At 44.1% G+C, this 12,014-nt stretch overlaps 1 protein-coding gene across 3 annotated transcripts in view; it reads left to right on the top strand.

Annotated features, from left to right (window-relative positions):
• LOC138453177 (cytochrome P450 2K6-like) overlaps positions 1-12,014 on the top strand; it is an 825,478-nt gene that overhangs the window by 551,776 nt on the left and 261,688 nt on the right. The window contains exon 8 of one of the 3 annotated variants that reach the window (XM_069605775.1): positions 4,931-5,493. The exons of the other annotated variants lie outside the window; for them this stretch is intronic. Coding sequence (XP_069461876.1) covers positions 4,931-5,125 — 195 coding nt within the window. The 3' untranslated portion in view covers positions 5,126-5,493. Of the gene's footprint in view, positions 1-4,930; positions 5,494-12,014 lie in introns of those variants that run through there. 3 annotated transcript variants of the gene reach the window in all.

The following is a 12,014-nucleotide window of genomic DNA, read 5'->3' as shown; positions in this document are numbered from 1 at the left end:
AGAGAAAAAATGTATATAAAGATTGGCACTTGTACCGTATTTCTGTGTTTTTAAAGTAAGGAACACGTTTTTGCAAAATATTGTAGCCACTGTGGAAAGTGGCACTTGTAATGAAGTTTAATATTGTGCCACGACATGAAATGTGGTATTATTGTGTGAAAAGTACTGAACATTTAGATGTAAGGAAAGCTGATGTGTTTCAGTAATGCCTACTTTCATTTGTATTTTAAAGTGAAGGAAATGCAGTTGATAAACAATAGTACGGTACTATTAAGTGGTACTTAATGTGAGCATGTGAAGAATGGTGGCACTATAAGGGATGTGATAGCAAAGGTTGGAAAGTATGACATTTATACGTAAGGAAAAATGATGTTCCTTTAAAAATGTTTTTAGGAGCAATTTATTAAACATAAAACATGCATATGTGCATTTAGAGATACACCATTTGTAAATGTGTTCGACAAGTAAGGGAAATGCAGCTGCAAAACATTTGTAAAACACTGTTAAGTGGCAGTTGGAGTGAGGAAGTCCATTATGTTGGCAGTACATGTAAGTAACTGCCATTTCATGTGAGCATGTGCATAATGTTGAAATCCACGGCATTTGAAAGCAAATGCCCACTGTCCATTTTAGAACACTACGAGACCACCATCACTCAAAGATGTTCATCAATTCCAAACTGATTTTGACCTGTTTTGACAGATGTATAAAATATTGCAGGCTTTTGAGAACTCACAATGTTGTTAGGCAACAGTGAGATTACATTATTTGCTGAGGATCAAACACTTTGGTTAATCAACGTGCTTCAAACCCCTTGTTTTATAACCACTCTCTTTGGTGACTGTTGTCATATAGCAGCAAGGAAAAGGGAAAGCAATTACTAACTGCAAGAATAACATATGCTCAGGTGCTTTTGCCCCAATAGTGAAAATCAAAAGCTGGCACCCATGAATATACGCACAGTAAGTGAACATATATTTTGAAGTGAAATATACAAATCTAGTTCAGTAGACCTATTCCTTAGATGAAAGGGTGCAAGTCAAAATAGCACTGAACTTTCAAAAAAAGTAATGAACACCAGAAAAATAACATGAGAGAGGAAATCTTCCAATAAATATGCTGGCACAGTATAAAAGGTGCTCCCCTTTTAAACCCCAACCTGTCATGAAATTCCCTGGAAAATAAAATGTGTGTGGTCTTGTGGGTAAGCATCTGCACTGGGAAAATGATAACCTGAGTAAAATCATGGTAGCCAAAGAATTGAGCAAGCTTGCAAACCTCAATAAAATCCAAGGGGTTGCATCCGCCCTCTGAAAACAGTTACGCTGCCCACACACATGCGTCCTTTACTTGTGCCCTGAAAAGCAGCCACAATCAGGGGATAATAATTACACCAGTGTCCAGGATTGCCACATAGTGGAAAATATGCATGGCTTACTTACCCTCTCATCATTTGCCCTCCTCACCCCCATGTCTGGCTTTCAACAATAGTCTGCTTTATAAATATAATTTGAAAGGCACATACTATAGTGTGACTCAAATATATAAATCCTTATAGAACTAACGTTAGGCAAAAAGGTTCCAGTTGTGGCATTACTCCCCCCATCTTGACTGTGAGACTGCAAATACCAGAATGAAATTCAGCAAAAAGAAAAAAATGGTCTCTGAGTGCAAAAATGTCAAGGACTGACAGTAGTAAGGTTTTAAAAAAAAGAAGAATGCGGACGCTGTGTGTGAGAGATATTTAAAACTAAGAAAACACCCATGTAGAAAGTGGGACCGCCCCTGCTTTGTTTCAAAGCGAGGAATGATCCAGCCGCCTTAGGCCATGTTGCTCTAAGTGGTCTTGTGAGTTGGGCTAATTTATTAGGCAACATGGCTTTAGCTGGCTGACCTCTTCGTTGCTTTGAAGCTAAACAAGGTTTGTCCCAGTTACTGCATGTATGGAAAACCCACTGTAGCTTTAAATATATCTTTTTTTATTACTATTGACTGAGAGACTACAAATACCAGAATGCAATTCAACAAAAGGCATAAAAATGGTCTCTGGATGCAAAACTTTCAAGGATTGACGGTAGCACGGTTTAAAAAAATAAATATTTTGGATGCCCATTGGGTCACCCATCCATCTAGTAACTGAAACTGACACTGCTTAGCTTCAAAGTGAGATTAACCCTGCTTAGCTTCAAAGCAAGGAAAGGGCTGGCAGTTATCTCTAAGCGGACTTGTAACTGTGGCTCATTTATCAGGCAACGTGACCTGAGGGTGCTGTCTTCTTCCTCACTTTGAAGCTAAGCAGGGTCTGTCCTGGTTACTGCATGGATGGAAGACCTGGATGGCTATCGTGCCACTGATCATGGCCTTTGGAACACATACCCTTGGCTATCTATAGTCCTTTATAGCTGTGAAAATTGGAAAACGGCTGCGAAAAAATGCTTTCAGTTCCTCACAAAATGCCTTTCTCATCTGTGCCTGCTCCCCTGCCCTCTCTCTTCCCCCCCACAACACAAAGTGCCTCCATCATCTGTGCTAGCTTCTCTCACTCGCCAAATGGCCTCTTTCCCTAGCCTCTCCCTTTCCCCCACAACCCACACTGTTTCTGATACAGTTTGATTTGAGAAGTCAGTTATTAAAGACTACAGAAAGCTTTGTGTTGTAAACTCAGTCTCTAGTCAGCCCCCACCTCCTAGCATGATGCAATTTGCATGTTAGGGGACCTGCAAATGTCTTTTTCCGTATGTTTAATTTTCCATTATCCTCGGCTATAGCCGTGGTTATATCTCACATCGAGGGTAAAACAAGATGGCGGTCATTTCATTTCATAGCTATCTATTTTTTAGAAGGTGGCACTCCTTTCTCCATCAAATATTTGAATAACTACTGCACGGAATAACCACAAACCAAGCATGGATCACGATTCAAAGCTTCATGCCCAAGTTGTTTTGGACCTGGTCCAAATCTGTCCAGCAGTTTTAGCTGTGCGCTTTGGCACACATTGACAAAAATGAATGGGAAGTAGGACACAACTTTGGGAAAAAAAAGTTTTGTCTTCTTAATAACTCTTTTATTCTTTAAGGAATCTTAGGGGAAACTTTGCAGTATGGAGGGGGTGAGGTGGGTTCAAGTCCCTAGTCACATTAAAAATTTTGGTCAAATCCATTACTCGAATCAAATTTATTAAAAATAGAATTTAAAGGGTTCCTATGGGAGTCTGACTCACCTTGATATAGATAGATATATACATTAAACGGCCTGCGGTAGCAGCCCTGTAGTTATGGTTAAGTTGCTAAACCCATAGGAAGACCACTTTTTCGACGGCTTATAGCGTTGCTCCCCCTGGAGGAATTTTCACCAAAATTTGCCAAAAAAGTATATGGCCCGCTCTGAATTTTTTCATCACATTTTTTTTCTCCATAGACAGAATGAGGAAACATTTTGCCCACGGCTACAGGCCAAACGGCTGGACGGATTTTCACCAAATTAGCAGCTCGAGCGGGGGCTTGGGCCAGAAAGCGTGCTTTGTGTGTTTGGTGGGAATTCAACCAGTACTTTTGTTGCAAAGAACTGAAATTTACGTCTCAAAGAATTAGTGATATCTGGGTCTGCTGTGCGGACCCATTTCCCTGTTCGCTCCGTGGACAGAAGTGTCATTGGCTTGCAGTACGTTGTGATGTCGGCGAACAGTGGACATGGCTGCTGGTTGGCTGCAGGGAAGCGTGCTGTGCGTCAAAGTTTCTGGGAAACGCTGCCATGGTTTATCAGAGGATAGTGTTGTGGTGTGTGTGCCAAGCCCCTAAGGCATTGTGTGCATGGCTGGGGCTCTTGTATGTAACAGAGTGGCCACTAAAAATAGTCATATCTGGCTCTGCTCCGGTGTCCCATTTCCCTGTTCACTGCGTAGTCAAAATTTTGATTACACTGCAGTGTGTGGAGACGTGATGTGCGTCAAAGTTTTTGGCTAACACCATCATGTTGTATCTGAGGAGAATGCAGCGGCAAAAGGGCCTAGAAAACCTAGTTTATGGCATCTGGTGGTGGGAAGAAGGGATTGAAAGGGTGGGGGAGTGAGAAGTGCATCATGTGATATAGCTTATTAGAAGAAGACGGTGGTGTGCCAGCAGTATCCGTGCATACTACGCCAATTTGCGGTTACCTCAACAGGCAACAACCTTGTGCAGTGATTGCAGGCAGCCTCCGTTGTGGCATGACAGCTCCAGTGGCGATCACTTTTTGTGATGAGTGGTGACAGGCTGATTTGCAGAAGAGGAGTACATTCCACATTACATGAACATTTAAACATAGCGTGTACTATGGTGTGTTGCGTGTGGCAAGTCCGTAGCCCCTTAAATGCATGGCTGGAGCCCTTGCACAGAAAAGTATGTCCACTGGTTGAAATGGTATTTCCACTAGTTGCAAGAAGGTAGCACATTGTTGCTTTGTGTGTGTGGTTTGGCTGCAGTGCACACATTGTTGGTTGCATGGGTGTGGTGATTATTAGAACATCCTACAGTTGTCGGCGTATGGGTGGAGATGCTGCATTGAGCAGTCCTGCAGTGTCTCCACTGGGTGCAGTTTTGGAATAGTGTACATATAGAAGAGGACACGGTTCAACTGTGTTTTATATGTGCTTGGGTAGTCTGCATTGCGCAGATTAGTAAGTTCTGCACTGCACTATGCACTATTGGTTCTATGCATGTTTCAAAAATAGAATGAGCTGTGACCAGTTTTACCGATCCGAGCTTGGAAGCGAAGAACTTGGAAAGAATTAGGCTTTGTGAAACAAGAGAACAAAACTGCAAAGACATTCATGTAAATTCGAAATTGTATGCACTTTTAACATTGCCAGCACCTACAATGACATGACCTATTTCTCTGACTAACTGATCGACAGGCACTCCAACCCCCTCACTTTTGACCTATATTTACCTAGATGTTGGAGATAGTTCTGTCTCAACTGGACGTGGGAAATCCCCCTCAGTCTGCTCGCCCACAGATAAGGACTGCCATGGCACCTGGAAGCCTGCCAGCACTTGTCTCGGTCCTGCAATTCACCGTCCCTCTCAGCACAGTGTCTCAGGATGCCTGCCTGCCAGTTCGTCTCAGCACAGCATTAGAGGATGTCTGATTCAGATACACCGACTCAAGTCCTTTTAATATTCCTTCCTGCCACTCAAAGAAAATACCTCCCATCTAGATCAACCCACATCATCGATCTGCTCAGTGTTTTTCCCAACCAAAACAACTGCATTTTTTAACAACAAATGTTACTCTCTCTTCCTTTTGCTTCCTTCGCTTCCTGACTCTACAATAGTTCTTTTCAGCAGAGCCAGAAATTTATATTTTCATCACCCGGCATGAATCTAGCTTGCACATTTATTTTTCCATTGAAACAGTGCCTCATGCATTTCAAATTTGGATTCAGGTTATTTCCATATAGACTAATGTGCACTAAATGTTAGGGACATGGGATATGTTACTGGGATTGGATTAATTATGTTAATGTATGTTAGTTATGAGGTCCAGTGCAATTCTGTCAATTGAAATATCATCCTGAAATAAAACAATTTTAATCATGTGCTTTGCATTTCTGAACTCTGTACAATTTCCATCCTGCATGCGCCGGTTGCATTGGCAACCTATGCCTTGCATATGTCTGCATTTCTGTCTGGATCCCCCACTAAAACCCACACTAAAACTATTTGTGCATGCTAAACTAATAAGCCCCTGTAATTCAAAGCCCCTTTAACCCATCAACTCCTACAAGACATACCTTGGTTGTTTATTTATTTGCTAGTTACTCTTGATGGTGTGGCCTTATACACTTGCATCAATCACCATCAAGGTTTAGGATCAGTTAAGCTTTTTCTGTCTATGAGATCTATCGGCTTTAGAGTACATTCCAAATTCATTTGAGATATTATGATGAATCCCGAGATGTTGTTACTTCTCCCAAGAGAGGTCGCTACCCGAAAGTCCACCTGAGGTTGGTAGAATCTCATGGGGAGGGACTCCCCGTCTGGAGATCAGGAGGACATGTCGGGAGAACGCAATATGACACCCCTCACGCAACACCCTACCCACCTCTCTACCCCATAGACCTTAGACTTTATTTAGTACCCCCGCATGTACTTGTGCAGGGCCAGTGACATAAGAACCACTGAGACGAGGAAGAGTAGGGAATACCTATGGATACCCCCTTTGACAAGTACTGAGATGAGGAGGAGGAGCAGAACAATGAAGAATGATAATGAGAACTTGAATGGACATTGTAGTTTCCAGTGCCCATTCAGAATAAAGAGGAGGGAAGGACTTACTCATGTGTCGAGCCCTCCTAGGAGTAACCGCGAGCGAGGAAGCAGTTTGGCAGAGTACAGAGCAGAGATCACTGGTCGGGACACAAGTGAGGGAGCCGTGACATCTCTGTTTGGTCTGGAGATCAAGGACCACACGGAAGACTGGCAAGTCCTAGGTCAAGGCGTACAAGGAGCCTGGATGATGCATGCAAGTGCTAACGTGCACACCGAGAGAAAATACATGCTGTGGAGTCACCTCAGCCTGCCATAGAACAGGAGTTGGCAAGCCAAAGGCCCAGGTGTGCGAGAATCCTGTAAGGAACGCGCAAGTGCTGATGCACATGCCAAGAGAAACTACCTGCTGTGGAGTCGCCGCATCCCACTACAGTATGAGAGAAACTGGCAGAAGACTTAAACCATAGCCCCGAGAAAGCCAGACCTACTGTAGAGAGCCATCAATAACCCAAAATACCAGGGTTGCTGGGATAGTGGGTGAGGGTGCGAGGGAGTCGTGGAGGACTCCAAACACACTGAGAAGGGGCAAGGAGTGAAGCCGTGGGAAAACAACATTCCCAAGTGTCTGGGAACCTCACCCCCAAATTGAGAGACAGTGAAACCCTCTTCTATGTGGCAGTACCTGGCAGGAGAGTGAACCAAACCTGTCTGAAGTAAGTGATAGAGAAACTAGGGCCTGGGGCCCTTACCCCCCCAAAAGAAGATCCATCTAAAGTCATCTTCTTTGTGGCATTACCTCCCAGGAGAGTTAACCAGGTCTGCCAAAACCAATTATAATAGAAAGTAAGGGGAAGGGAGTAATTACCCCTGGTCTTGAGAACTGTGACAAAATAAGTGGAAGAGAGACCTGGGGAAGCACAGCATTCTGCCCTGGAATTGTGAAACACTGAAACCAAGATACCAGGAGAACAGAGGCATTCTAATTTTTCCGGACCAAGAAGGCCTACTTTATCTTTAGTTAAGTGTTAAGTGTAAGGGACATTAAAAGTCTATAACAATCACAATGCCACCTGTGTGTCAGTCTCCTCCTTCTGCACCCTTACCATATGCTATGCTATTATTCTATTTAGAACATGGCATCTTTGAATTTGATGGGGTTTGATGGGGTTTATTATCATCAGTATGTGGAATGGCCATAGGTACATTTTCGGCACTTGCCTATGCTAATCTCTTTATGGGATTATATAGTGGATTTCTTTTTTATTAGTGTTTATGATTTTTAAAAATTATTCTTAGTTTGTAAAGTTATGCTTGTTATGTTATGTTTGTGGTGTTTAGAAGTACAGAATGTATTTTAAGTATTATGTGAGAAACCTGAACCAGTCTCCCTAACTAGTCCGGGGGATCTGTCATCCACGTAGCCAGGACACAGCCATCACTATTGTATCCAGTTCCTAGGGGTGGACCAGTGCGGGAGGATCACCTGGATGGAGGGTGCTCGGAGGAGAGGAAGTGGGACACCAATGTGTGAGACACGGTATTCCCCTTCTTATAACACCTTTTCCCCATCCTACCCTATAGATAATGTAAACACTTTAACTCCACCTTTTACTTTACTTTTCATTTCTACCACGCACCAGGCACCCGAAGGCTTAAGGGTGCCAATATAACACCAACAGAACAGACATATACAAGGGTGGATGATTGTGTTCACACTCAAAATGGATCAGAAGAGAAACCACAATAAGGCTTGCACACTAGCAAAATAGGAGGGTTTTCATTTTTTTTTTTTAAAGATGTCAGTAGAATTAATATCTCTGATGTCATGTGGGAGGGCATTCCAAGCTATAGGAGCCACTGTAGTATGCGTGTCCTTGTTGCATAGACTAGCAAAATAGCCTGGCACTTAAGGGGTTAAATGCTCCCGTAAGAGCTTTGCTTGTTTTACATCGTAATGTTTTTAGAAGGTTAGTATTATTGGATCTAAGCGATTTTCCGACACAACACTTTCACACACCACGAAAGATGACGGACAAACACCAGAGTCATTTACCTGACATGGCCCACCACAAGGGTTTGGCAAAGTCAGGCATTCGACCAGAATCATACACACCTGATGGCCCTTTCCCTTCCCCATAGGGATAAAAGCTGGAACACAAGTGCACAATACGAGCAAGGCAGACCACACAAAGAGAGAGCTAACTCAGCACAGCAGTTCAAAAGAAGGAGAAGGGTGACAAGGAGAGAAGCGACCTTGCCCTTTCCAACCAAGCCCTGTGAAACCTCAGCCGAAGGAATCGTAAGACCACGAACAATAGCCAGCGTGTGTTGAAGCAGATGTCAACAGTACACAGGGCCCTCCTCCACTGATAACCAAGCCGGGGAGAGACACTTGCCACTGTGGCACCGACCTTCACTCCAGAGACAAGCAAAGCCAGGTGGTTGATCACAGCTGGTGAGTCGAGGGGAGAGCCGATAAGAAACTGCAATGTGTTGAACAAAAGTGGCAAATGGCTAATTGAAGAAAGTACAAAGAACTATTAATAAGAGGGGGGGAACCCACTATAGAGGAGCCAGGCAGCACGTGGGTGCTCACTTGGGAAACTCTGGGTGACTACCCTATTGTTGAAACTACCATTACCAGAAGGACTTGGGAAATGCGAGAAAGGGGTAAAAGCGGTCATACGGGGGTCTAGTAAAATCCTATGTACAGCCGAAAGTCTTTGACCAGCAGATGATTGTGAAACTAATGGAAGTGAATCCTGCATCATAAGAACTGTTCAATAAATTGTTTCAATTGGCAAAGTTGGCAATTGTGAACTGAACGGAGGGATGCTGATTAAAGGGGGCAAAGGCAGAAGTCCCAATGAATAGTTTGTTGACAAGAGTGAACCCGGCAGAGGGATGCCCACAGTGAACTGCTTAAAAATAATTAAGATTTCTGAATGTGACGGATGAGATTGTGTAGAAAGCCATAATGACCCCAATGGAAGGAGGCTAATATTCTAGAAGCGTTTGAGCCCAGAAGAGGGGGATCCAGGGGTGAAAATACATCACCCAATGTGCAAGCAGAAAGGAACTTTTGTTTATTTTCAGGTCCTCGGAGGCAAGAGACTTTTTTGTAGAAAAGAGACTTAACCACTGAAGGCTCTGATAGCTGGGAGTGTAACTGTTGGCTTGTGCTGGGAAAGCTCGAGCGTGGGCTGTGCCCTGGAGTCCCGCCTTGTTCCGTGCTCAAAACGTGGCAATGGGAGACCCTGACTATCGCATCCTGACTTATTATTTGTGAACACTTCTTTCTTTCTTGTGAACTTTATCCCACACCCTTGTTTGTATTTAGCGTAAGGATTGGCAATAGTTTTTCTTAGTATAGGCCCTTTTATTTTGACAAGATGGCACTATGACTGCCTTATTATTATTTGATGGTTGTAACTTGCTCCCATCTTAGTTTTAGGTTTAGGTTAGGTGTTTTTCTCCAACCCATGTATACAGTTTAATAAACACCCTTGAACTGTGACCACTTGTGTCTGTCTTTACTGTTGCCACCATGACTTCCTTTAAATTACATTTATGTTTGTGTATTTAAGTTAGTCTAAAAAATGTGGATGTAGTTTTATTACTGTGTTTATATATGCATATTTGTATTCACATGTACTTATTAAATTTTCAATGTGCCCAAAAATGCAATTTAAAAACATGTGTTTCTGTTTTATTATTCTTTGTTTAATTTCGGTGTTACTTATGTTACTTATGTAATTATATACTCATAACATTTGAGGGTGAGTTAAAGTTGCTGTGATGTTTGATTAATGTTTGATTAATGTGAAACACATTTTAAATTTAGTATAAACAGAATATTGCTTTATAATCTTAACATCATTTTGTCTAGAGGTGGTGGACTTGATATTTATGTTGTTTTAACATTTACTTTATTTTCCCACTGCTTTTGATTGTTTTCTTTTAACATTGTATCGTTCCGTTATTTAAAATAACATTTACTTCAATGTTTTTATTTCAGTTTAAATTACAGGACCTCATTACGACCCTGGCGCTAAGTGAAAAACGATGGCGGTAAATGGTTACCGCCATTGTTTTCCGCCAGGTCCGATCATGACCCGTGACCGTTAACTACGATGCCATTAGCGGCATCGTAGTTAACGCTCCCGCTAACTGCGCCAAGGGCGCGCGCACGCGACCTCCCACACCGTACTTAGCGCCATGGCGGAAAGGTACGCGAATGCCGACCCAAGCGGACATGCACCTAACGCCATCACCCAGCCCGTTAAGTACCTTACCGCCATGGTGCTAATTACGCCATCGCGAACCAACCGTAAAGGGCCATGTAAAGTGAATGCAGCTGCCACAGGTGCACAGAAACAGCACAGGTGAAGGCAATACAGACTCAGGAAGCACAAAAAGAGCACACCCCACCCCTTCCCACACCCAGTCACACTCCACAATGATATCAATACGACTAGCAATGTTGGGGCTGGAGGACCTGATAGCAATGCAAGTGCTACAACAGCAACAACAACAACAGGCAGCACAGAGGAGACACAGGAGGAGAAGGAGGGCAAGGCAGGCCCAGCAAGCCCCACCAGCACAGCCAGTGCCACCACGCAGGCAGCCCCCAATCCCACGCATCAGAGCCAATCCATTCAAACTCACTGCTGAGCAGATCCACACCCTGTACCGTTTGGACCGGGACACCATCACTGCCATCGTAGACATGACACACAACGACATCGTCAGCATGATAGAAACTCCAACCGCCATCCCACCCCTACTGAAGGTAGTGTCTGTACTCCACTTCCTGGCCACAGGCACCTACCAGCACACAGTGGGGCACTTGCATGGCATTTCACAACCATTATTCTCACAAACACTCATCCAAGTGCTCGATGCCCTCCTCAAGCACACAGACGACCACATCTCATTACCACGGACTGCCCAGGAGATTGCAAACACCAAAGTGGGTTTCCATGCACTAGCCGGCATACCCGGTTGCATTGGTGCCATCGACTGCACCCATGTGGAATTGGTGGTTCCACGTGCCATGGAGGTACCGTACCGCAACCGGAAACAGTTCCACTCAATCAACGTGCAAATGGTCTGTGACTCCAACAAGATCATCACACATTGTTGTGCCCGATTCCCCGGATCAACCCATGATTCTATGGTCCTGAGGAACTCCACAATACCATGCTACATGGAGCGACATGCAGGCCCAAGATTCTGGCTACTCGGTGAGTCCAATGTCATGGAAGTGGGCAGGTGAATGACGTACCGATGCATACTCCACCTGGCTGAAAGGGGGGGGGATGATGCATACTCCACCTGGCTGAAAGGGGGGGGGGATGATGCATACTCCACCTGGCTGAAAGGGGGGGGGGAATGATGCATACTCCACCTGGCTGAAAGGGGGGTGGATGATGCATACTCCACCTGGCTGAAGGGGGGGGAATGATGCATACTCCACCTGGCTGAAAGGGGGGGGTGATCATACTCCACCTGGCTGAAAGGGGGGGGGAATGATGCATACTCCGCCTGTCTGTGAGTAGCAGAGAGAACGGAGACAGAGGATACCCTGAAGCAACCCATACTCCACCCAACACCAGTAAAGCCAATAGCCAATGTATGCAGCCCTACCATGTGAATGAGGTTGTGTCCCAACCATGACACAACCATCTGCAAGTGCATTCTACCAAATCAGACCACATTGTCAACAATGAAAAGCACCTACATGCACGTCACCAAACACCATCA

Source organism: Ambystoma mexicanum, chromosome 4p, assembly GCF_040938575.1.
Source record: "Ambystoma mexicanum isolate Mex_15411 chromosome 4p, UKY_AmexF1_1, whole genome shotgun sequence".
NCBI lineage: Eukaryota > Metazoa > Chordata > Amphibia > Caudata > Ambystomatidae > Ambystoma > Ambystoma mexicanum.
This window is presented reverse-complemented; position numbering and strand designations above follow the sequence as displayed.